We start from the raw sequence: 26383 nt of genomic DNA on the forward strand, positions 1-26383 counted from the left end.
TCAATAGCACTAAGCATGTTTGTTGAGGTTGATGGCAATATAATCGAAGACGTATTTTGGTTAAGAAAAGATGACACAACGCATAAACATGTCCAAACTTGATGCAGTAATCAAAAGACTAAATATAGGGCTTAACTGGAAAATGGAAGTTTTGCATATCTGCACTGATTTTAAAATGTATTTTATTGGGTTACCGACGCACTCACTGGAAAATTTAGATTGAGTACAATACCTTCAAACAAAATGCTGATAAGAAGACTTCAGACTATTGTAAATATAATGAAAGAAAACCAACTCAGAGTAGTTATCAAGCTTGCTGCTTCAGAGTTTAACTTGGCCAATGCTCTTACTTGAGTTCCTGACAGTTGGTTAAAAATGGTTGATAAGCCCTCCAAAGTAGCAGCAAGTAGGATTATTAGTACTTGGGTATCTTCAAAAGAAATTGAGCATGTTCACAGATCTACAGGACATTGTGACCTGAAGAAAACATATTTTGCTTGTAAGGAAAAAGTAAAAAGTAAGCAAGGAAAAGTAGTTTAGAAATCCATACCTATCAATCAATTGGTCCAATAAAAAGGTTGAAAGGAGAAATAAAAGTAAATAGAATGTGGCAATGACTTGGTATGGATATAACTCATTATGAGGTAGCACTATCTTACTCTAATGGACTGTTGACCTATTGGGTATACCATTTGATGCTATCTTAAAGATCAAACCAGGGCATGTGTTATTCAAGAATTAAACACGATATTTCTTGAACAAGTATATCCAGACAAAATACTGACGGACAATGGTACAGCATTCTGAAGCTCGTCATTTTCTCAATTTATGAATAAATGGAACATTAAACTTCCCTTCGGGTATTCCTATGTACCATAAGGAGACAGTATTGCAGAGCAATATCGAACTGTCAAAAAAACAGCCAAAAGAGTTCTGTGCAGCATACTCGGGGCAATTTATTGGTACAACATAATTCCTCTAGTAATTCTTCTTCTGCACCTGCAAACAAATTAAATCATACAAAATAAGAGTGAAAGGAATTGACAACGATAATGATGCATGTGATTGTTATAAGAAGATAACTAACAAATTCAAAATTGGAGAGAATGTTTTAATGAAGCCCTCACATGCCAGATGTGACTCTCAATACAAGATTGGAACAATTACAGGGATCATGTCAGAGAAAAGCATGATTGCAAAGGAGCATGTGAGAAAGAAAGGCGCCTGAATGTAATAGTCCATATGGCAAGGTGGTCCCGATGACCATGGGGGAGTGTAATAAACAAAATTAAAGTTTGTATAAGAAGTCATTTGCAATAGGAAGTTATGAGCAAAGTTGTTAGTTGCAAATGACTAATTAGTATAATGATGTGATTGCTTGTGTATAATTGTATATATATAAAAGATATAGTTGTAAATATTTTGGGAATTTAGTTGAATATAAATTATGTGGAATAATATAATGAAAGATAGGCATATTATGCATAATTGTGTATAATGCCTATTGATAACAGTTGTTTTTTATGTGAAACTACATTAAGTCTAGCAGTACTTTTTACTTTTAATTCAACTTTTTAATTTTTGTTACTTATACAGTACTTTTACTTTTTACTTAAGTATTTTAAAAATGTAACAGCCTTAACTCTGGCAACAGGTGTATTATTATATTATTTAATATGTATATTTTTCATTTCATATATTTAAAATAGGATCTGATTGATGTTCATAAAGGTTACTGTAAAAATGATATCATCACCCTAGAAGCATTTGTTCAAGCAGAAGCGCCTCATGGTGTTTTGTAAGTTTTTTTGAATTGATTTTAATTTATTAATGCTCATTTTTTTAGCATATAAACCCATAATGCTTTAAAAATGACAAAAATTTTAATAAATTTATTATGTTTAAAAAAAACATAACTTTAATAGTTTTAGTTGTAAATCTAATCTTAAGTTTTTAAAACTGATAATCAACATTTAACAATTTTATAATGATTACTATTCTGATTAGCCTGTTTACAACTATTTAAAATCATTGTAAAAAATATTATATAGCACTTTATATTATTTTTACAAATATCCTTTTTTTTTTAAAAGCTTCACAACTTGATTTTTGAATTCTTTCCTGTCAAGCGATTTAAATTCATTTGGCAATTTGTTATACAACTTTATTCCATTGCAAAAGATAAACTTTTGACCGCTTTTTTTGTTCTGGATTTTTAAGTGATAATTATTTGTATTTCTTGAAAAATAATTGTGTACTTCATTGTTTTTATACAAAATCCTGGAAAGACATTCATTTTCTGTAGTTGAATAGTATTGTGTAAAAATGTAAATGCTTTCATTTGAAGATTTTCTTTTACAGGTAGTTAGTTTAATCTAGACAACAAATCATTACTATGTGTGAACCAGTCGCATTTTAAATTTGTTCTCATTGCTTTGTTTTGTAACTTTTGTATCATTTGAATAACATTTTTATTTGTATCAATGAATAATGAAGCACAATATTCAAAATGAGGTGCGATTATGAAAATGAGGTTTATGAGGTGATATTAAAAATTATTGTTTTAGTCTACCTAGTCAGATACCAATTTTTATAAGATAGCCAGTCATCTTAGCGATTTTAGCTGCAGTATAACTAATGTGTTGAGAAAAATTCAAATTGCAGTCAATTTTAATACCCAGGTATTTTACACATTCACTGAATTTAACTACTTCATTTTCAAGGTTGATATATCTGTTCATTTCTGTTCATATATGTTTGGATATTTTTCAGTGATGCTTAAATATTTTACCTTAGAACTTGTAATCAACATACTTATTGACTTACTCACATTTAGTTTCAATCCATTTTCAATAAACCAGACACACTAAGTACTTCCAATTCATCATTTAACTTTATCATCAAATCATCATAATTTTTACCTTCAATGTAGACTAATTTGTCATCTGCAAAGAGATTAATGTTTACATATCGGGTAGCACTGCCAATATCATTCATGTATATTATAAATAAGAGGGGCCCTAGTACTGATCTTTGGGGCACACCTATCTCACAGGGTAACTCAGTTGATAACTGATCACCAATTCTTACTCTTTGAGTTCTTCCTGTGAAGTAGCTTATAATCCATTGAAGTACTACTCCTCCCACTTTGTAGCACTTTAATTTTTCAATTAATATTTTTCTATTTGTTATTTTAAATGCTCTCTTTAAAGTCTAAGTGTAATGATGAACATACCGCTATCAATTGCTGCCCTCCATTTTAAAATGAGTAGTTGAACTGCTGTTTCAGTAGAGTGATTTTTTCGGAAGCTAAATTGATTTTTATTAAATAGCATATTTTCTTCAAAATAAGTAGACGACTGCATATGTACACATAATTCAAGAATCTTTTCATACACTGCTAATATATTTAGTGGTCTCATGTCTTGTGGTAATTTGGGTGATGTCACTTTCTGTATGGGTATTATAGTGGATCTTTTCCAAGTTTTAGGTACAAAACCTGTTTTTAAAGATTAATTATTCTCAGCAAGTTGGAACCAATGATTGGATATACTTTTTTTTAAATTGGTACATTCATATCTTCACACATACTTTTTTTTATCTTTAAGGTCATTTACTATTTTGTCAAGTTGATATTTAGAAATTTCTTTAAACTCATTCATGCTTTGATGTTTTTATGTGAGCAACAGCCAGATAGTTGATTAATTTTGTTATCAATTTTTCAATATCAAGAATACTCTGAATGAGAAATTCATTGTATTTATAAGCAATCGATTTTTCATTTAAATCATCAAATGTGATATCTTCTAATATATTAAGGTGAGCCTTAAACTTAGTTTCAGTAAGAGTTTTTTTTTTTTTTTTTTTGTCTTCCACATAGCAACACTGTCATTTTTAAGCATATCAATTTTAGTTTTAAAATACTCTGCTTTTAACTTTCTCAATACATAGGTTTTGATATTTCTACATTTTTTGTAAACTCTGTATTTTTGAGACAATTTTCTTTGTTCACTTCAAGTTTTCTCATTGTTTTAAATTTACTCTACTCAAGACTCACTTTTTTACTTGCTGTCAACAACTTTGGATCACTCATCCATTTATAGTAGTAATTTCTATTGTTATTTGATTATTTGAAATGATTTTTGTTTGTACTACTGTGTTTATAGTTTCTTGAATACTATTAATGAATTGTTCAGCATTTCATCAATATTTAGTTTCTTGAATCCATCTTCTTTTTCTACAAGCTTGGCTAACAACTCTTGATTTAGTTTTTTACGGTCTATTTTGTTATATAATCTAATTTCTTTGGAATGTTGTAGGTTACATTTTAATATAATAATGTAAGTTGTAGGTGTAGGTTGTAATGTAGGTTGTAAGTGTAGATTTTAATATATTAATGTATTAATGCTCATTTTTTTAGCATATCAACCCATAATGCTTTAAAATGATAAGTTTTTTAACTATTTTATTAAGGTAGTTAAAAAAAACATAACTTTAATATATAATTTTAGTTTTAAATCTTATCTTAAATTTTAAAACTGATAATCATCATTTAACAATAGAACAAAGCATTAACAAAGAACAAAAAAACCCATTAGCTTTTTAACTAAGAGTTATAAGGCTAATAACTCTTAGTTAATAATAAGTTTTCTGCGGAAAAAGGAAACAAAACAAAAACATGACTCGTTTGACACAATCAGATAAAATTATTATTATTATTATTTTATTTTATTTTTTGAACTATTAAGGTGCTCCATTAAAATCTAACGGTCTTGTCTCATAGGTTAGAGATATGAAGTATATGTAATACATTTAGGGGTATGCTTTTTCTAATAATATCAAAAAATCTTTTTGATATTATTAGTAATAAAATACTATATATTAAAAAATTAGTTAATAATTTTAATTGAAAATCATCTTTTTAAACAAAGCTATAAACAATTACTTTGCTTATAGATTTGACAATTTAGTTATTTACACAGATTCAGATTTTTTCTTTTGGAATTTTTAGCTGGGATTCAAAAAAGCTTACTGGTTATGTTGGTTTGAAAAATCAAGGTGCAACTTGCTACATGAACTCACTCCTGCAGACTTTATTTTTTACAAATCAATTACGAAAGGTATTCTTTTATTTAGCCTGTTTTTTCATTGATCTTTTATTTAGCCTGTTTTTTCATTGATGAACCATGATCTCATTATCAATGGTTCAAACATTTTTTTTTCTTGATTGTTTATGTTAATCATATTTTTATTTGATTTTTTAATTTTTTAATTCATCTCCCTAAGACTGAGAAGGCCATTACAATCAAAGAGGCTGCTTTAGTTGTAGTTACAATCCTCACTTTCTCAATAATTCTGAAACATGAACCTCTACAAACAAGGCCGCTACGTGGTGAAACAAATTGAGCGCGGTACCAGCCAGTCCACAATTTCAGACTTAAGATATTGATGTCACCTGACAGAGAAAAGTCAATTTTATGCTCTATTAAAACCAGCCATTGCTAACTATATTTTTAAATAGTTTAAATTTAGCAACAAATTTTTCTTTACTTTTTGCCTTACATTAATCGATAACGCCTTTAAATCAAGAAAAAAATTGTAAAATACTGAAATATTCAATCAAGTCATTTTATATGTAATTTTACTGTTTTTAGTAACTTGTAGGCCAATTTAATAGACATTGAAAAATTTCCTATCCCCTTTAAATATGGGGGTGCAAATTATGTTCAGCCTTAAACAAAGCTTGCTATAGCAATGAACATCATTATGCTTAGCCAGCCTTCAGAAATAAAGAAAATAAGGTCTGCAAAAAAAATTAAACACAAAGGGGTTATCATAAAACATAAAAACAAGGTCGGTCCTAATTCCAAAATCATAGTTACTACTTAAAGTAAAAAATATAAATAAAAAACTCAACAAATACCAAAAAAAGTATTTTTTTAAAGAGGGTTTTCTAAAAATTTTATAATCTGCTATATAATATTTTGCCATAAAGATGTCTGTAACAACTGCCTAAATAAGATAAACTTTTACCAATTAATTTAAAATAACCTATATTTTTCTGAAAATTTCCTGAGTGAAAATTTTTTTAAATAGTTTTAATGAAAATGTCAATTTATCATATTGTGAAAATTGAAATATGAAATTTAAAAAAAAAATTTTACAAATTCAAAAATATTAAAAATCAAAAGTTACATATTTTAATTTGTTTAAACACCAGTTAATTCAAATTTTATAAATAAATAAAGTTAAAATAATTACTTAAGGTCTGAATAATGTTTTTATTATTCAATAATTTAAAATCAACCAATAAAAATCAACCAATAGAAATCAACTAATAAAAAATTTTATTAAACTTGTTTGTGCACTGTATGAAACATTAAATCAAATTTTTGTTTTTGAGGGAAACTTTGAATAATTACTTTTTTAAAAATCTAAATGTTTTAAAAAAGGAATTAATTGATAATAAAAATAATAAAATTTAAAAACCATAAGCTTTTTCAGATATCACAGTTTGTGATCACTTGATTTAACCTTTTAAGGAGATTTAATCTAATACTAGTTTAAATTTTATTTAGTGCCCCTCCACATTTAGAGTTTTTTGATCTAAATTCATCATATTACAGTATAGTTTAATTAAATTAGAATAAAAATTGACTGAGTTACACACAGTTATGAATAATGTTTAATTTTTTTTTGTTATAAACTTATTGATCAAGTTTAGCCTTTAAGAGAAAGCTAAATTATTATCTCCACAGACATTAAAAACTTGTAGTGTCAAACAACAAATCATTAGTGCACTTGGTAAAAACGTACTACAAACCTATTCAAATGTCAAAGCTCTTCTTGATCTGATAAAGATTTAAGGAAAATGTCAGATTAATTGATTACAACCCTCTCTCAACTCTTTAACTCCGAACCACAAACCTTGATAAACAAGCCTGTTGATGGAGAAACAAGTTGAGCGTGGTGCTACCAGAAAGAAGGTGGAAGCCTAACTCGGAATTCCTCACTTACAAAGCAAGCGCTGTACCTCAACATCACTACCTCATTATAATGTGACTTGAATCTTGCAAATGATTGTGTGGCATGCAGTCCCACAGCAGTAAGCATCCATGTTTGGTGTTAACACCTATTGAACCTATTGAAACTTAAAACTTATGGTGAAATAAAAAATAAAAAATTTCTGGAAAATTTCTTCATAAGGTTCTCGAAAAGACTTCAAAAAGTCTTTAGTTTTCTAATAATAACCTTGTGCTTAAAGCTATGCCACTTATGGAGTTCCTATTCAGCCATAGTATACGAAAATTTCAATGGTAGTGAATGAACTTTTGAGAGAATTGTATTGATTGATGAATCTTTCTGAAAAAGCCAGTTTTTCTGAATTTTTTGGGTTATATACAAAAACCTACATCAATCTTCTTGTTTCCATCACACCAAAAGTACACACTGTCATCATGTACCATAATTTATTTAAAGGAAGAAAATCAGCCTTGGTCTATTCAGTCAACAAGCAACTGAGGCTCTCCATTCAAATTTCAAACCATTCTGAAAGAGATACAAAAGATATCCTTTTCATCTTGATTATTCAAAGCAATTACTTCATTGTGTCATCAATTATAACAGCAAGAAGTTGTAATAAAAATTCTAATAAAGAAAGCTAAATGAATTATAGAGTAATAAAAGTTTAGAACATTTTACTGTTTCATTTTTGTTGTTTGTACATTTTACTGTTTGTTTGTTTTTTCTCTATCATGTTAAATTTAAAATAAAGTTTATTTATTAGAGTTATTTTTTAGACTATGGTTATTCAGAAATAGCTTGAAACCTATAAAATTTGAACCATATCAGTTTTAAATCTAGCCATACCAATTTCAAAAATGCTTATAATCAGTAAAAATATTGTAATTTAAAAAAATTCTCACAGACAGAAATGTCGGGTTTTTAAATCACTCGAAATATTATAATCATGTATAATCAACACTCAAAAGGATTTTTACAGGATATTTTGTTGGTACCTAAATTTTTAGGTTGTTAAGTAGCTGACTACAAATTATTAAAGTTATAAAGTAATAATGAGTTATTTAAGTTGATAAGTTATTGTAACAAAAAAATGTATGATATAGATAGATTGCTTATACTTAGAGCAGTGTGTTGCTTTAATTTAAAATATCATAATATCTTTTAAAACAATATAATATAAAAACATTTATGTTTTATTACTATATTGTTTTATTTTTTAATAATATAATATTTTTTTTATTAACTTTATTTTTTGATTACCTCTATTTTATTTTATTATTTTATATTTTATGTATAAAAAAACCAATTAATTTTCTACATGTTACAGGGGTCAAAATAAGTGTCAGGCATCATCTTCCCTCGGACCATTCTTGAGACTTGCTAGAGGAGGGCAACAAACTATTGTTCATTTTTTCAGTAAAAATGAGCAATGGTTGACCCCAATAAATCAGATCTCAGAAACAGTCTGGTGGGCGCTGATGTCTGACACTTATTTCGATCCCTGTGTTATATAATAAATAATATATATATATATATATATATATATATAATATATATATATATATATATATATATATATATATATATATATATATATATATATATATATATATATATATAAAGCTGGATGGTAAACAGCATCTGGAGAGCATAGTAGATGTTGACCAGGTAGATGGTACAAAGTACATCAGTAGAAATAGTTTTGAGTTTTTCGAGGTGTTTTTAAAAAAATATCAATAACTTATTGAAATGTGATAATATAGTTAAAAAGGTTTTGTTGCTATATTCTATTGAATGAATATTTATGTTTATTAGTCAATATTTAATAAGTTCGGTAATTTTTAATAGTTTTGTCATTGAATCTGAAGATTCAATCTTTTTGGGTTCTGGTTTTTTATGGATTTTAAATAACTTCCGCTTTATTTTATTTGTTTTAACAATGGGTTTAATTTTGACAAAATATTTTTACATTCATCGATCAAAACTTTATTGAAAAAAATTTGGAAAATCTTTTGTTTTAACATTTTATTTCCAAATAAAGAAAAATTTTTAATAATTTCTTTAAACAGTTCAGTTCATCAATCTCATCAATGTTTCTATTTATGAATTTATAAATGTAATGTTATGGTTCTTTTAATTACCTTACCACTATGTATTACTATTATTTTGTCTTTTGTTCTATTTATTAATATACATTTTTTAAGGCTGTTTACCAAATGCCTACTGAAAATGATGATATAAATAAAAGTGTCGCACTTGCTTTACAAAGAGTTTTTTATGATCTCCAACACAGGTTAGATTTTTTTAATTTTTTGTTATTTACATTTTTTATTATTTAGGGATAACTTTTTTTAATTTTTTTATTAGTGACAAACCTGTTGCTACCAAAAAGCTTACTAAATCGTTTGGTTGGGAAACCTTAGATAGTTTTATGCAACATGATGCTCAAGAGTTATGTAGAGTGGTAAGTTTTTTCACTTGATCATTAGAGATCATAAATTATCTAACTCAATCAGTCCATTGGTAAATGTACCATGGGTTAGGGTTAGGGTTAACCTGATGGGTAAACATGCTATGGATAAATATACCATGGGTAAACATGCTATGGATAAACTGACGTCATAGTGCATAAACATTTAAGTATTTTTTCACAAAATTGTTTAAATTATTTCTATCCAGTTGTGGATAGCGAAGGCGTGCAATCACATGCTAATCCTGATCATGCATATAATATTTTATTTTTACAATTTGACCATACCAAATCTTTTTTTAGGAGTTTTAAATTGTTTCAAAAATGTGTTGAAATAAATAACTTTAAAACTAAGATCTTTTCTAATTAAATTTTTTATACTTTTTATGCAAAATGTGCTGAAATAAAGTGAGATTTACACTTGCACTATAGACACTATAGACTAACATTTATTATTCATAAACCAGATTTTAAAGATCAGACCCATTCTATAATTTATAAGAATTAAGAAATAAGTATTCAAAATAAAAGTACAAAAATATGTGTTTTGTTAGGTATTTAGGTTTGTACTGTCTTTTGCACCTAAATTTATACATGTTCTTTCTCAATTTAAGAGCAAAGGGAATAAATCTGTCCCATTTGTTATATCCACTTTTTCTTTGAGGCCTTTTTTAACCATTATTACTGTTCTTTTCACAGTTTGTATGTGGCATAGGAACTTTGTAAAATTCTAATCAATCGGTATTAGATCTTCCAGCATACTTTTTAAATCCTCTGTAGTCACATCATTCAGTATTGGCAGTGGAGTTACTTTGTTGCACAATCAATCAATTAGTTTAATGTAGTTGGTTGCTTGGAAGTATTTTTTTTTTAATTTTATTTTGACTATCAAAGTTTTTAATTCCAGCTTGTCTAACTGCCTCACCTGATTCTCACGCTTTTATGGCTCTTCGAATGCCAATAGCTAAGATATCTGTTCTCTTATCCGTCAACATTGCAAACAGAATGTTTTCTAGAAATGCGAAGTAAGCAATCTGACAAATCACTGGGTTGATGATAATCTTGTTAACTTTGCCTTAGTATCTGCATGACTGAAGCGAAAGGTAAATGTTCCAGGCTTCATCCTTAAATGAACAATGGATTTTAATGTGGAACCAAGATGTTCCTTACTAAAAGTGGATATCATCTGATGGCAATGTGCAGTTAATTGGCTCAAATGTTAGCACTGGTAGCAGCTAACATGCCTTCAAAGATTTCTCAATGCAACCAGTGTATGGATTGGGTCTGGAAGTGGGACCATCACAAGAATTTAACAAAATAGAAATTTTGTTAAATTAGAGAGGCAATTGGTTAAAATGTGGTTGAGAAGCAGCCCATAGCACAGCTTTTCTGTTCAAGTTCTCTCTTCAGTTCAAGATGACCCAGTACCCATTGAGAACTTTCCAGTTTTTATGATCGTCCCATCACACTTTAGAATAACAATATGGTTTAAACCTTCAGACATTTCTGCTGCATAATTTGATACTTTTCTCTAGCAATTATGTTTTTATCAATCACTAAAGGTGTGCCCAAATCAGTGACTAGGCCTAATTTGTGCAGAACCCTAAAAGCTATGGCAGCCATAGCTTGACGTTAAAGTGGCAGCCATGGCTTGACGGAATACCCAAAAATTTTGGCTTGTTAGGTATATGTAAGATTGTATTTTTGTCTCTTTGTCTACTGCGCTAATTAGTATTGGACGATGTGTTTGGTGGTCCACTTGAAATGTTTGTTTTACAGTAAGAACTTTGCTTTCTTTACTGCATTTCAGTTTCAACACAAATTTTCAATGTCTGCTTCAATTTCCTATTTTTGTAATATTTGATATATTTTCTAAGAATGCTTGATTTGGTATATTTATTATGAATGTTTGAGTTTAGCTCACGCTTAACAAGCAAGTAATATTAAAACATTCTTATACTTTGATATGACAATTTCAAATTTAATTCAAAAACTAGATAAATAATATTTTTTTGCTTTTTTTATGAAAAAATCAATAATTTGTGAGACTTTTTTGCCCATGTTAAACTGACTTGAAAAATATTAAGTGACAGATTTGATTATTAATTGGTTGTTATTAGTTGATATGGTTAATTGGCTAAATGATTTCATTTACATACAGACAAATGATTAGTTTGATATATTTAATTATTTTGCAATTATTTATTGAAAATAAAAATGCTACATTAAAAGTGTTGTTTTTTAGATACCTAACAAAGAAGGCTATTAAAAACATATATATAAACTAATAGATGGGCTCTCACTAATTCTTGATATATTAAAACTTTTTTGTTTATATTTTATAAAAGTTTAAAAAATTTATGTACTTAAGTTTAACTGGTATAAAATTCAGGTTTGAGTTTTATTTTTTGTTTACAAAAGTTAGTTGCATAATAACTAGTTTTTTTCTTAGCTTCTTGACAACATGGAGATGAAGATGAAATCCACAGTTGTTGAGGTAATATGATTTTTTCTTTACAATCTATTTATATATATATATATATATATATATATATATATATATATATATATATATATATATATATATATATATATATATATATATATATATATATATATATATATATATATATATATATATACGTTTGTGTGCGTATATGTTTGTATGTGAGTATATATGTAATTAAAAAGATAGCATTCAGAATTGTAGTCACAGATATTTTTTTGAGAAAGCTTTGCTTTAATGTAGCATGGTATGATTGATATTATGTGTGAGCACTGCCACTCACACTAGGAGATAATTAAGTAAGAATTTGTGAGCTCAAAGTATATATGAAAACAATTTATTACAGGTTTTTGTTAGCTAGTTGCTAGCTCATTTGGGTAAAATAGTATTTATGAATAAAACTGTTTTATACAATCTTATACAAATTTTTTATTATTAATTGATGATTATTTCAGTAAATTACTTTTAAAAAGCTTCTCTTTTTTTTGCTAATAAAATTGTTATGATAAACCTCTTTTTTATTAACCATATATATAAATTTATCATTAGGGCATCATACCTAAGCTTTTGGAGGGAAAAATGAATGTATGTTATATTTGTTAACATTTAATTATAAATTTGTTTTAAACATTTAAATTAAAAAATGTGTTCAATTTTTATTCTTTTCACTTTTTGGTATAGTCCTATATTCAGTGCTCTAACGTCGACTACTATTCTTCAAGGTAAACAAGTTTAAAATTTATGTTGATTGATTTTGTGATCTTTTTTGATTTTATTTCGTTACTTTTGATTTATTTAGGTTTTTGTTTTATTTAGGGAAGAGCCATTTTATGATATTCAACTTAATATTAAAGGAAAAACAGATGGTAATTTTTTTTGAAACTATTTTATTGGTTATAACATCAATAAAAACAAGAATATGTAATAACTTTAGTTTTCACTTTGGTTGTTAATTAACTTAGGTTATCACTTAACTTTGGTTAATCAATTTTAGATTAAAACAAAAATCAAGGAAAAACAAAAATCTGTTTTATATTTTAAAAAAAAGTTGAAAAATAAACATAATTAGAAAATTTAATTATGATACTTAGTTAAATTGTGTAATTAGAAATCTAGTTTTCAATATCAAGTTTATATCAATTAATGTCCAGGTTTATGTAGTGACTGTAAACCATAAATTTTTTCTTTATAGAAATTTTAAATAATTCTCAATTCTTTTGCTTTAATGCAGGTTAATCTGATCAATGTTACATTATGTACAACCATAACATATCAGCTATGAGAAAGAGGAGTTTTGTCTTTAATTGGGGATTCATTAATAAGAAACATGAAAAATAAGAAAAATTTTGTTTAATATCAAGAGTTTTATTTTTACAAATTTACTTTTTATTTTGATTTGAAATTCTTACAAAATATTCATGTAACTTATTCTGGTGGTAGTTGCCTTATAGTTATAAATAGTTTGTTTATGTGCATTTTTATCAATCAATATGTTTTGTAGAACAGATGTCCCTTAAGAGAATCTAAAATTTGATCATTTTTTGTTATTTTAGTTATTCAAGTTTGATCATTAATAAGTTTAATAACTCAAACTAAGCATTAAATATTGTTGAGAAGGGAAAAAGTTTTTTGCAATAATGTTTTCAAAAAATATCAAGATTTTTAAAATTCTCAAGTTCTTTTTTTGTTTTTGTTTTTTCTAGTTATTGATTCATTCACAGAATATATAAAAGCAGAAATGCTTGATGGAGATAATAAATATGATGCAGGTCAACATGGATTACAGGTTGCTATTATGTTTTCTATTTTTTATTAGACATAAGCCATTTAAAATTTAAAATATAAGTTAATTTTTTTATTTAAATTTTTTTTTCTTTTTTTTTAAAGAAGTTTTTATAGCAAGTTTTTATAGTAGAGTAAAAGTAGTTGATAAAGAATTTTTCAGTTGTTTTTTTAATATTGTTAAAGAGTTGTGTTCGTATCGATATTATTATTTTCTTATCCATATAGCTTTAAGTGTTCACTCTATTGAATACATATATATGCCTACAAAACAAAACAGATTATTGGTTGCTTTTATTTTTCCTCTAGGGGAAAACAGAATCGAAAAAAAAATTGCTCATAAAAATTAGCATTTCCTTAAACTCTTATCTAAGATTATTACTTATTATTCTTACTTATATACTTACTTATTCTTCTTTATTCTACTTATATACTTACTTATTCTTCTTACTTATATACTTACTTATTCTTCTTTGTTCTAGATACTTACTTATTCTTCTTACTTATATACTTACTTATTCTTCTTACTTAGATACTTACTTATTCTTCTTTGTTCTAGATACTTACTTATTCTTCTTACTTAGATACTTACTTATTCTTCTTTGTCTAGAGACTGCGTCTCTAGACAAAGAAGAATTGCCTAAGCATGTCTGTCTAGAATGTATTAAACTATTATTGCTGAATGTATTAAATGCTGCAATTAGCTGTCCAACTTCAAATCATAATGATAAAAATGAAATGTTTTTATTAAACATGGTTTATAAGCTAATTTTTATTATAATTGTTTTTAATGAAAAATTTCTTTCAACTCAGGATGCTAAAAAGGGTGTTATATTTCGACATTTTCCACCTGTTTTACATTTACACTTGTTGCGATTCCAATACGATCCTCAAACAGACACTAACTATAAAATTAATGACAGGTAAGTGATGTAAGTAAATATTGAAAGTTTTCTTTCTACTTCATACTGTGGTATTTTATTTTTGCATTAAAATAAATGCTCTATTTTATTTTCAGATATGCTTTTCCAGAATCTTTGAATCTTGAAAAATTTCTTGAACCAGAGTTTCGAGCAAATGCACCAGCTCCAATATACACATTACATGCTGTACTTGTGCATAGTGGTAATTTTTTATAATATACTCATTACATGCTGTACTTGTGCATAGTGGTAATTTTTTGTTTTAATGTTCATAAAATATTATGCAAAAAACTTTTACTATATTCATGGAAGATATTTTTATTTCCATAATGACTTTCTAGTTATTATTTGTTAGTCTGTATGTGTGTTTGTTATTTGTTCTTTTCTAAAAGCCTTCAATCATTCAAAGTCATTTAATGTTTCTAAAGTTAGTTATAGAATTTGACAAATAAATTGAGAATTAGTTGTAAGCATTTTTTTTTTTTTTTTTTTTTTTAATTATTATTTTTTATTAAATAAGTTATGCATTTGTAACAATATTTTTCTCTTCACTAAGTGTTTCAAATTTTTTTATTATTTTTTTTTAATTTTAAGAACAAAAGTAGAATTTAATTTTTATTTAAAGTATAAAAATTTTTTATTTAAAGTATAAAAAAGTATCAAAAATTACATTTTATTTTATGTTATGTTTTTCTAGTTTATATTTATATGGTTCATTAATGTTTAATAAAAAATGAAAATACATTTTAAGTGAAATAACATTTTAGTTTTTTTATGTCAATTTTACAGTTATTTTTAAAAAGCAAAAAAAAAATTTATTTTTTAATTATTTTATTTATAATATTTCTTTAATAGATTCTTTTTTAAAAAATATGTATATATTAATATGTTTTTACTAATGGTTTAAAACAATAATTTGGTAATGATTTAAAAAAATAAAAATAAACTCCTATTTATTCAATGTTTAAATAAATTTAGAAAAAATGTAGCAATACAGAGTTTTCTAGATTAGCATTGCAACATTTTTTATCGAATAATTTCTGATTTCCTGAGTTTCCATTTTGTTAAAGATTCATTTTATATACTAATTTACTACTTTAATACCAAAAAATTTTATTTAAATTTAAAAATGTGGTTTTGTTAATTTGAATCTTTATTTTTAAAGAATGTCATATAACACTGCATACCACAAAAGACAATGTTTTCTGGCTAAAAAATAAATAAAAAAATTATATGTATTTTTAAATATATAACAATAATAATAGGTTTATATAAATAAAATATTGGATTTAAGAAAAAAAAGTGAAGTTGCTAAAAAAATATCTTAAAAGCAATCAATCAAATCTAGTTTAAGAAATATAAGTATTTGCCAATGAAATCACTCAAGCATATATGACAAACTGACAAAGGACTTTTTAAATGTTTGCTAACTTATTTATGTTACTGTAGTTTGTTTGTGGCTTGGTAATATGTATCATGTTACTCTTTAAGTAGAACCTTTTGTGCTGTAGGTGATAATCATGGTGGTCATTACGTTGTATATATTAATCCCCGTGGTGACGGAAAGGTAAAAAAAAAAATTTTATCAATTTTAATTTTTCTTTTATAAAGTATTTTAACTTTAATATTTTTTTTTTTAGTGGTTCAAATTTGATGATGATGTTGTTTCACAAGTGAGATTTTAAACATTTATTTTGTTAACTTCAAGTTTTTTTTATTAATATTTTTTTTCTGCAAACTTTATGAACATTGAAAGTTTTAGTGTTTATGGTTAATAATTTAGTTTTCCGATTTTAGGCAACAAAAAAAGAAGCCATTGAAAATAATTTTGGCGGTTTTGAGGTTTTCATTTTTTTCTTTTTTTCTTCTTTTTTCTACATTGTTTAACTAATTTTAATTGATTTTATAAATTATTTTCTATTATTTTATATATTTTTTTACACATCTTCTTTTATAGTTGATTTTTATTACTTATCTATATTTTATTATTATCTTTTTCAGCAAATTTTTTGTTTTAGTGACTTATTTATTGTTACAGTTATGTGTTAATATTTTTTTACTTTAATTTTTTTCCTTGTTATATTTTTAAGGATGAGGTAGTTCTTCGCCATTGCACAAATGCTTATATGTTATCTTACTTAAGAACATCTGACTTAAGTGAGTTTTTCTAATTTTTAGTTAATATATAATTTTTTGTTTAAGTATAAATTTTGTTTTAATTATTTGTTCTTGTTTGACTTATTAAAAATTTATATTTACAAAAATTTATATACTCACATTTGCATTTTGTTATATAAATTTGTATGCATATATTCATAATTACACACATACATACATACATACATACATACATACATACATACATACATACATACATACATACATACATACATACATACATACATACATACACACATACATAAATTCATACATACATACATGCATACATACATACATACATACATACATACATACATACATACATACATACATACATACATACATACATACATACATATATATATATATATATATATATATATATATCCCCATACATATATTAGGGTGGCTCATAAAATAACATTATTTATTATTTAACAAATGTTAACAATGTTGCACCTTACTTATCAATAATTTTTACTTCTTGGTTTCTGAAGTCATTCATCATAAAACTCTGAAATCATCCATTGTCTAATGATCTCTTTGCTGTTTAAGTAGTTTAAAACATAGGGGAAAATGTTAGATAGTTTAATAGATTTAAATATTAGGAAAACGTTTTTGAAGTTCTCTTCTTAAACATACATGGTACTTGGATGAAGTTATTGTTGTTGTATTATGTATAGATCAATATGTCACTAAGGAAGAGAAGTAGTTAATTATTCACAAATTCATAACAGTCACATTGAAAGTCAGAGGCAAAACATCATGACAGTTGCTGAAGAGAGTAAAAAATGCGCAGACAATAAAATGAAAATGAGCAGTTTGAATAGCATAACGCCTAAGCAAAAAATATTTTAAATAAAAATTTTAAAATTAAAATCACTGTTTCACTTCAGATTTTGTTTTATTATTTAAAAGTTTTCAACATTTTCGAGAAAAAATGGTAGCCTAAAGGTCTAGAGACCTAAAGATATAAAGTATATATTTTTATAAATACTTTATATTTTTAGTAGTATTTATATATATACTTTATATTTTAATTAGACATTTGAACACTCGGTGTAGTTAAGGCAATTTACAAATTATTTGCATTCTTTTATTTGAAATTAGCATGAGGTTATCAGCGTATTATGTCCAAACAAGAGCTTTAGATGTTATAATTTTTTTTTGCTTCAGGCTTTTTTAATATTTAAAGGAACTTTTCTTTTTTTATATATAATTTTTAAAGCATTTTTACTAGCCCTAATAGTGAATTTAAAGAACACCATTTTGGTGTCTATAGATCACTTTGGCTTATCGGAGTTAACACGAGTTTAGTTAAAATCTTCTGAAAAAGTGCCTAACCCACTAAATGTGTTGAACAAGGATAAGCGTGAAACTTTTTGATTCTGTGAATAAGTTATTTTTTTCAAAACATACATCAAAACACACACACATGTATATTTGTCTTATATAATTATGTGTTGTTGAACAAATTTTTTGTTCAATAATAAATTGTTTTTTTTTGTTTTGTTTTGTTTTTTTAGAAACAATTTTAACAGACGTGGGTGAAGATTGTATCCCTGATCATTTAGCTAGCAAATTTTCTGAAGAAAAGTAGGTTTTAAACTTAAATTGTATTTTATTTTGTAACAATAGTTTCATAATTTTATCGATAATTTTGTTAATAATTATTATTATAAAAACAGAATAATTATAAAAATTGTTACCTTTTTTTACTTAGGCGTCTTGAAGTTCAAAGGCGTAAAGAGAGAAGTGAAGCACACCTATACATGGATGTGCATGTGTGTGCTTTTAAAGAGATTTAATATGCATTCAATGTTCAAAACTTTATAAATGTCTCTAGGTCTTTAGGAAAGAGTTTCATTTTAAAAGTTGGAGCAAAGAAAGGCTTTTGTTTTTTCATAATTTTCCTTTACTCTTTTTCTGTAAAAATTGTTTTTGCATTTGTTTTTGGAAATTGAAAGTGTGTAAAATAAAAGGCAGTATCAACAAAATTTTTGTGTTAGGGTGTATGTTACATATATTTGTGTTAGGGTGTATGTTACATATATTTGTGTTAGGGTGTATGTTACATATATTTGTGTTAGGGTGTATGTTACATATATTTGTGTTAGGGTGTATGTTACATATATTTGTGTTAGGGTGTATGTTACATATATTTGTGTTAGGGTGTATGTTACATATATTTGTGTTAGGGTGTATGTTACATATATTTGTGTTAGGGTGTATGTTACATATATTTGTGTTAGGGTGTATGTTACATATATTTGTGTTAGGGTGTATGTTACATATATTTGTGTTAGGGTGTATGTTACATATATTTGTGTTAGGGTGTATGTTACATATATTTGTATTAGGGTGTATGTTACATATATTTGTGTTAGGGTGTATGTTACATATATTTGTATTAGGGTGAGTCAAAATTAAGCATGTGTATGTTACATATATTTGTGTTAGGGTGAGTCAAATGCCCCAATTCAAATTCAAATTTTGTAAAAATTTTAGACCTCACTCAATTGACACAAAGATCATGTTTTCTAAAAATTAATAACCTAATCGGTCAAAAGCATATAACTATTATATTTATATTTAGGTAATTAGATTTTAATAGTTTTTAGCTTCCCTATGTTTTTATTTATTAAAATATGAAAGTCAAATGTTTTTTATCTGATCACACTTATAAACAAATAAAATTTTATTGTGCAAATCTTGTTAACTAGGTGGTTTTTTAAAATCAAATTAAATATGCTGATTTCAAATATGCAAACCATTTTTCACCATCACATCAAGTTGTAAAGATATTTGGGTTCAAATCTTAAGTATTTAAGGTAAAGTCCCTAATATTGTCGAAAAAAAAGTTATTCAAAAGTATGTCAACTTGGGTCTCAAAAGAAGCGTATTTTCATAGAGATGTTAAAAATGGTATTTGTTTATAATAAAAATAAGTACTTTTTGTATTATTGCTGAGAAACATTTTGTTAAAATTTTTTAAAGTCTTTAGCATTTTTTCACATAATTTTTTTTGTCAATAAATTTTAAGTAAAAATATTTATCTTTTCTAAAATCTCTATGAAAATATGCTTCTTTTGAGACCCAGGTTGACATACTTTTGAATAACTTTTTTTTCGACGATATTAGGGACTTTACCTTAAATACTAAAGATTTGAACCCAAATATCTTTACAACTTAACGTGATGGTGAAAAATGTTTTGCATATTTGAAATCAGCATATTTAATTTGTTTTAACAAACCAACTAGTTAACAAGATTTGCACAATAAAATTTTATTTGTTTATCAGTGTTATGTAAGTCTACATGAAAGTTTTATGCATAACTTTCTTGTAATTAAATATTATATAGGCTGTGCTCAAGCATTTAGAACCCTGAATTTTAATCTGGTTTCTTAGAAACAAACCAGTTTTTACATCATTTTTTTATATCAAGGAACTGTTAAAGAATAAGTTGCGTGACACACCATACATGACATACGTGACACAATTTAAAAACAAGAGATAGTATTTAAAATAAAATTTTCAAAAAGCTTATTTGATATCTGTGCGAATAATGTGCAACAAATAATTTTTTGAAAACATGGAGAACGAAAAACTGTGATTGGTGGAATTGAGATCTTTGCTGCTCATAATAACAAAAGTAAAATTGAATCTACTAAGAAGATTGTGAATGGATCTACTAAGAAGATTGTGAATGAATCTACTAAGAAGATTGTGAATGCTTCAAATAGTAAAATAAGATTAGGTCGAGGACTTTGCTAGCAATTTAGATTCAATTTTTGAATTTAATCAGTTCAGTCTGTAGAACTACAGTACAAAGAGAATGCAAAAAGGAGGTGAAAACCAAGTTTTTCAGTATCAAAAGTATAGTTAGATCTCATAAAAGAAAAGATTTTGAAATGAAATGTACTTGCTCTATGTGATAATAGCCTAAGTAAAAATATTACAAAAAAAATATTTTTATAAAATAAACTTCAAGTTGAACATTATTTTTTTGCATTTAAAATAAAAATAAATGCTAATATATATTTTTCTTAGATCTGGGAACAATTTCTCAGGATATAAAGTCCTAAAAACTTTCATATAATAATTAGTTGTTGTAAATGATTGTGCATAGAGAGAGAGTGCAGTAAAGCTAATTTAAATCAGGATGCACAATTCAAGCGATCCTTGATTCTATTACAAATCATAGTCTAATGTTTTCAGCGAATTTTAAAGACAAGTTGTCAAAAATTCTTTGACATGTTTCATGTGATATGCTATGTGATATTTTGACATGTTTTATGTGATTTTGACATTGTTTATGTGATATGGTACAAGTTATGTCATTTTATATTGTCATAAATTTATGTAAAGTTTGTTTATGAAAAAATAGATTTTGAGCATTATAATATTATATTTTTTATCTATAAATTTTTTATTTATTTAAAAAAAAAAAAGGAAAAAAACTTTAATATAACAGGAAAAGTATTTTTAGTTTTATATTTTTTCTGCTGTCAATACCAAGTTATGTCTAGAATCCAGGTTTTTTTGAGAAACCACATTAAATTTTTGAGTTTAAAAACTTTAAAATAATGCTTAAAGCTGTTTAAATGCTGAAGTCTCTATTTTGCTAAGTTATTGTTTAGATTGACCACACAAATATCCCAATTCATTTAAATAAATTTATTATTTATTATTTTCTAATAAAAGGGCATTTAATCAGCCATAATGCACGTTTTTGTGTTGAGAAATTTATCTTTAAGTCTGTAAACATGGTCTAAAAAATCTGCAGATGAATAAGACTTTTATTATTAATGATCACAGAGAATATTCACGTGAAAAATATTTTATGATTTTCAAGTATAAGGGACATTTGACTCATTCTAGAGTGCGTAAATATATTAATGCATTTTTATTATTACTTTATTGTTGTTAAATATAATTACAATTAGATTATAACAGAAGATGCATTTTACAAGTGGTCAGGAAATGATCTTTTTGACTTGGATAACAATAAAACAGTGTATGAAGTTTTTTACTTAAAGATGATATTGTTTTTGATTTTTCATAATGAAGTATTTGTTTTTAATTCTTTTATTTTTTTGGTATAAAAAATTTAGAAATTTCAAAATTCAAAAAAAAGAAAAACTATGTGATGCTACAAAAATTATAGCTGAGGCATTTGTATGTGATTTTTATATTTTTAAAATTCAATAGCTTTTTAATAAATTCTTTTTATGGATACTTCTGCTTAAATTGTTTTTTAATTCCACATTTCTAAGTTTTGGAGTTAAAGTAATTTTTAATTCTAGGGATATACAGCTTCACAATGTCGATTATGGCCAATCCAAAAACGAGCTAACAGTACAACTCGTCCTGCTATGGTAGAACTTCGTAATGAAGATAAGCGTCGATTTGAAACACCAGATGACATAGAATTATTTTATGCTAATGACCAGGATCCAACAATGTTGGCTTTTTTAGAAATGCTTTCACCTGACAGTGATTGCACAAGTCTTCCTGACTTTGACTCTTCCAATGAAGTTATTTTATTTTTTAAATATTACAATCCAAAATACAAGACTATGTCATATTGTGGTCACCATTATGTTAATCTTCATTCTACTCCATCTTCCTTGTTTCCTATGCTTTGTAAGCGTGCTGGTTTACCCCAAGAGACTAAACTTCTTTTCTATGAGGTTTTTTTTATTTATTTTTTTGTCTTTTTATTATATAACAGAAGTAACAAGTATTGTTTAAGCTTTTTTTTCTTTCTGTTGCTATGGATTCCATTATAATTTTGAATTTTTTTTTTTGTTGTTGTTTTTGTCTTGTCTCCTTTATTTTTGTTTTTTATAAGTTTATTTCTCAAGGTTCCATAGCACAGTCATTAGATCACGCTACATAATACTTACACACTTTATAAGTTTTGTTTCATATTTTGTAAAATAAATTATTTTTTTTTAATATATTTTTGTTGTAAAGGAGTTAAAAGCAGGCCAAACAGAGTGTACAGAAACAGACAAAAAGTTTGATGAGGTATTCGCCGTTCTCTTGTATATATATATATTTTTTTTTTTTTTTTTTTTTAAAACAATTTTTATTTCAATTTTTTTAGGTAGTTCATGATTTAATGGATGGTGATATTATATGCTTTCAAGCGTAAGTTTATTTCATTTTCTTTTACCTTTTTAGTGAATCAGTGATTTTCATTTTACATTGCTTTTTATAAGGGTTGAAAAAGATTTGACGTGCTATGAGTTGCCAACACCTGTGGAATATTTCAAGTAGTTTTTTTTTTTTTTTTTTTTTTTTTGCCAGCATAATGTTTGTGTTTATTTATAGATACAGTATAATTGTAATTGATATTTTGAAATAACTTTATATTTAGAGACCTGCTTCATCAAGTTCAAATATTGTTCTGTGACAAAACTGTCCCTTCAGATAATGGTTTTATAGAAACTTTGAATCTGAAAATGAATTATACTCAAGTAAGTTAAACTTGACTTAAAGATTTCTTTATGTTTTAAAAATAGGGTATTCAATAGCAGGCTTAATTTTTTATTAATACATTGCTTTAGTAGTTAACAACATATTAGTGTGTTAACAATACAGTAGTTAACAACACATTAGTGATTGACACATAAACTAATACTATATAGTAGTGGTTGACACATCAATTAATACAAAGTATTAGTCACACTGGGTCAGGAAAAGCATGCAATCACATGCTATTCCTTACTATGCTTATGATATTTTATTGCAACAGCTTGACCTGGCTTGTCAGATGTTTTGAGTAGATTTAGGTTTATGTGTATTTTCCTCTAATTTTAAATAATAATAAATTTTAAATGCGTGCTAAAAGAATTAACTTTTCTAGCATCAAATAAAGCTAACAAACACATTGAGAAAAAAAAGAATATTTAAGTAAAGTGAAACCATAACTAGAAACCAAAAGCTAGAAACCATTGTAAAAAAGGTTTTGTCTAACGCCAAAGCCCACTCTTCTCAGGTCATGAAATCTCGTATTTCATCTCAAAAATTAGGCACTCATGACTTCTGGTGAATCTTTAACAGCATCTATAACAAGGGTAAATCTGTTATTCCACCTCTCTTGTATGGTTCAGATTTTGTCACCTAAAGACAAAGCTGAATTGTTTGCTAAGAACTTCTTATCAATATCATCTCTTGATTCCACTAGTTGTGTTCTACCTGATATAGCCGACAAACAAGTTGATTCATTGCTTTACATCCATATCACTCCAGCTTCTGTATTTAAAGTGATTTCCTGCTTAAACTCTTTTACAGCTTGTGGTGCAGACAACATACCGGTTATAATTTTGCAGAAGTGTTCTCCAGAGCCGTCATCTATACCTTTAAAACTATTTATAAGTGCTAATCAGAATCTTGTTTTCCAGCCTGTTGGAAAGCGGTATCTGTTGTCCCTATTTTCAAAAACTCTGGAGAGTGATCTAACGTTCTAACTACCTTCCCATTAGTCTTCTCCCTATTATAAGCAATGTTTTTGAATCTTTAATTAACAAACACTTAATCTCTCATCTTGAATCTAAGAACTTACTTTTTAATCATCAATGTGGATTTCGATCTTCTCGTTTTTCAGCTGATTTGCTAAATTAATAACCTATCTGTTATTACTAATAGCAAACTCATTGTACATTAGGTAGATGTGGAGAGGTTAAGACTATCGCTCTTGACATTTCTAAAGTCTTTGATAAAGTTTGGCATGCTGACTTTTTAGTAAATTCGAGTTGTTTAATTTCATCAATCAGTTAAGTCTCATCCTTTTACTGCGACTGTTCCTAAGTGCTCCTAAACTTCTTGTTTGTCTAGTTTTTTTCCTCGAACATCAGTTCTTTGGAATTCATTTCCTTCATCTTGCTTTCCTGATTTATATTATTTGCAATCTTTTAAGTTGTCTGTCAATCGTTATCCTGCATTATAAACTTCATCTTTTCTCTTCCAGTAACTTTCAACTCTAATATTGGTTGCTTACAGCCTTGTTGGAAGTGAAATTGTTGAAAAAAAGTGATCAAATAAAACTCAAACTTGTATTAAATATTGTCTACAAAATTTCAAGAAACTTGTTGAACCCTAAAATATAAATATTTTGTTTAGATAGCCAATGCTGCTGCCTCAACACTTGGAGTTGATCCATTAAAAATACAGTTTTTTAAACCTCAAATGTAAGAAAACTAATCCAATATTTTTATTTTTTTTATAAATGTATGATGAAACTTAGTTCAAAAATCAAATAAATATATGTATGTTTTATTTTTTAGTAGCACTGATGTGTAGATGTGGTTTATTTTCCTGCACTATTATTATTTTTTACTATTGTTTTCAAAAACGTACTCATTTTAGTAATGAAATATAACAAAAATTTTAGTAATGAAGTATGTATACAGATGTTTTACATAGTATATGGGGTGGATTCCAGTTTCTGGAGAACAAGTGGTTTTGTTAAAATTAAATATTCTAACATAGGGTCAATTCATGTTACGATATTTGATCTTATATATTTATCTCTATTTTTTTTTATTTTAATTTTTCTTCAATTTTTTTTTTTTTTTTCATAGTTGATTAATTTAGTTTTTTGTAATCAGTTTTTAGCTTTACTGTGTTTCACTATGTTTTTGGCTAAATAAATAAATTAAAAGTATTAATAGTGACTATAATTAATTATAATGATTATTTTCAGTTTTTAATATTATATTATTATATTTTAATTATTATTATAAAATATTATATAATGTTATAGTATATTATCAGTTATTAATAATAATTGTTATCAGAATAATAATTATTAAATATTATTTTAGCTTAGCAATGCTTTTGATTATTAGGTTATTAATTAATTACTTTTTATATTTAAAAAAAAAACATTTTTTATATTACAATAGTTTAAACTAAACTTTTTATTATGGCTGGGCCTAAACTTTCATGTATCATGGCTTTGTGAAAATAAACAAAAGTGTGAATTTCATCACAATAAATTGTACTTATTTGCCAATCCATGTATGAAGCCAGAAGCAGTTGTAAAAAATAAAAATGCCTAACAGAAAGTGAATTTTGACCCTTAAACATTAGACAGGTCCCTAATATTGAAAAAAAATTTCTTCAAAAGTATGTTGTGTTGGTTCTCAAATGAAGCGAAATTTTATAAAAGTTTTAACAATATTAATTTTTTTGTATTTAGATAATTTGTTTACATTTTAATGCATAAAAACTGCCGTTTTTTAACATAATTAAAAAAATCAAATTTTTTTACGGTTTTTTAAAGTCAATTTTTTTAGAGACAAGTCTTATTTTCAGTTCTTTTGAGACCCAACATGACAATTTTTTTTTCTATAATATTAGGGACTTGTCTGATGTCCCTTATATTATAGAAAATAAGGGTAAAAATAGGGCCATTCCTTTTGTTTCATTTTTTTTTTTTTTTTTACGTTTTGTTACATCTCAATTGGTTACACTTTTAAAAGTTTCAAAAAAATGTAATGTAACGT

General features: G+C 26.1%; 1 protein-coding gene across 2 annotated transcripts in view; it reads left to right on the plus strand.

Moving 5' to 3' along the window:
• LOC100215841 (ubiquitin carboxyl-terminal hydrolase 7) overlaps positions 1–26383 on the plus strand; it is a 71837-nt gene that overhangs the window by 24672 nt on the left and 20782 nt on the right. For both annotated transcript variants that reach the window (XM_065802327.1, XM_065802328.1), the window contains exons 5-29: positions 1710–1798; positions 5012–5120; positions 9228–9316; positions 9391–9487; positions 11946–11990; positions 12549–12584; positions 12681–12721; positions 12816–12865; positions 13703–13785; positions 14595–14704; positions 14800–14906; positions 16216–16271; positions 16345–16377; positions 16502–16546; positions 16795–16861; positions 18391–18460; positions 18588–18648; positions 21812–21882; positions 21980–22043; positions 22172–22558; positions 22845–22898; positions 22978–23021; positions 23093–23146; positions 23251–23350; positions 24996–25063. In XM_065802327.1, coding sequence (XP_065658399.1) covers positions 1710–1798; positions 5012–5120; positions 9228–9316; positions 9391–9487; positions 11946–11990; positions 12549–12584; positions 12681–12721; positions 12816–12865; positions 13703–13785; positions 14595–14704; positions 14800–14906; positions 16216–16271; positions 16345–16377; positions 16502–16546; positions 16795–16861; positions 18391–18460; positions 18588–18648; positions 21812–21882; positions 21980–22043; positions 22172–22558; positions 22845–22898; positions 22978–23021; positions 23093–23146; positions 23251–23350; positions 24996–25063 — 2030 coding nt within the window. The remainder of the gene's footprint in view (positions 1–1709; positions 1799–5011; positions 5121–9227; positions 9317–9390; positions 9488–11945; positions 11991–12548; positions 12585–12680; positions 12722–12815; positions 12866–13702; positions 13786–14594; positions 14705–14799; positions 14907–16215; positions 16272–16344; positions 16378–16501; positions 16547–16794; positions 16862–18390; positions 18461–18587; positions 18649–21811; positions 21883–21979; positions 22044–22171; positions 22559–22844; positions 22899–22977; positions 23022–23092; positions 23147–23250; positions 23351–24995; positions 25064–26383) is intronic.

The sequence above is a fragment of the Hydra vulgaris genome, chromosome 08, assembly GCF_038396675.1.
Source record: "Hydra vulgaris chromosome 08, alternate assembly HydraT2T_AEP".
NCBI lineage: Eukaryota > Metazoa > Cnidaria > Hydrozoa > Anthoathecata > Hydridae > Hydra > Hydra vulgaris.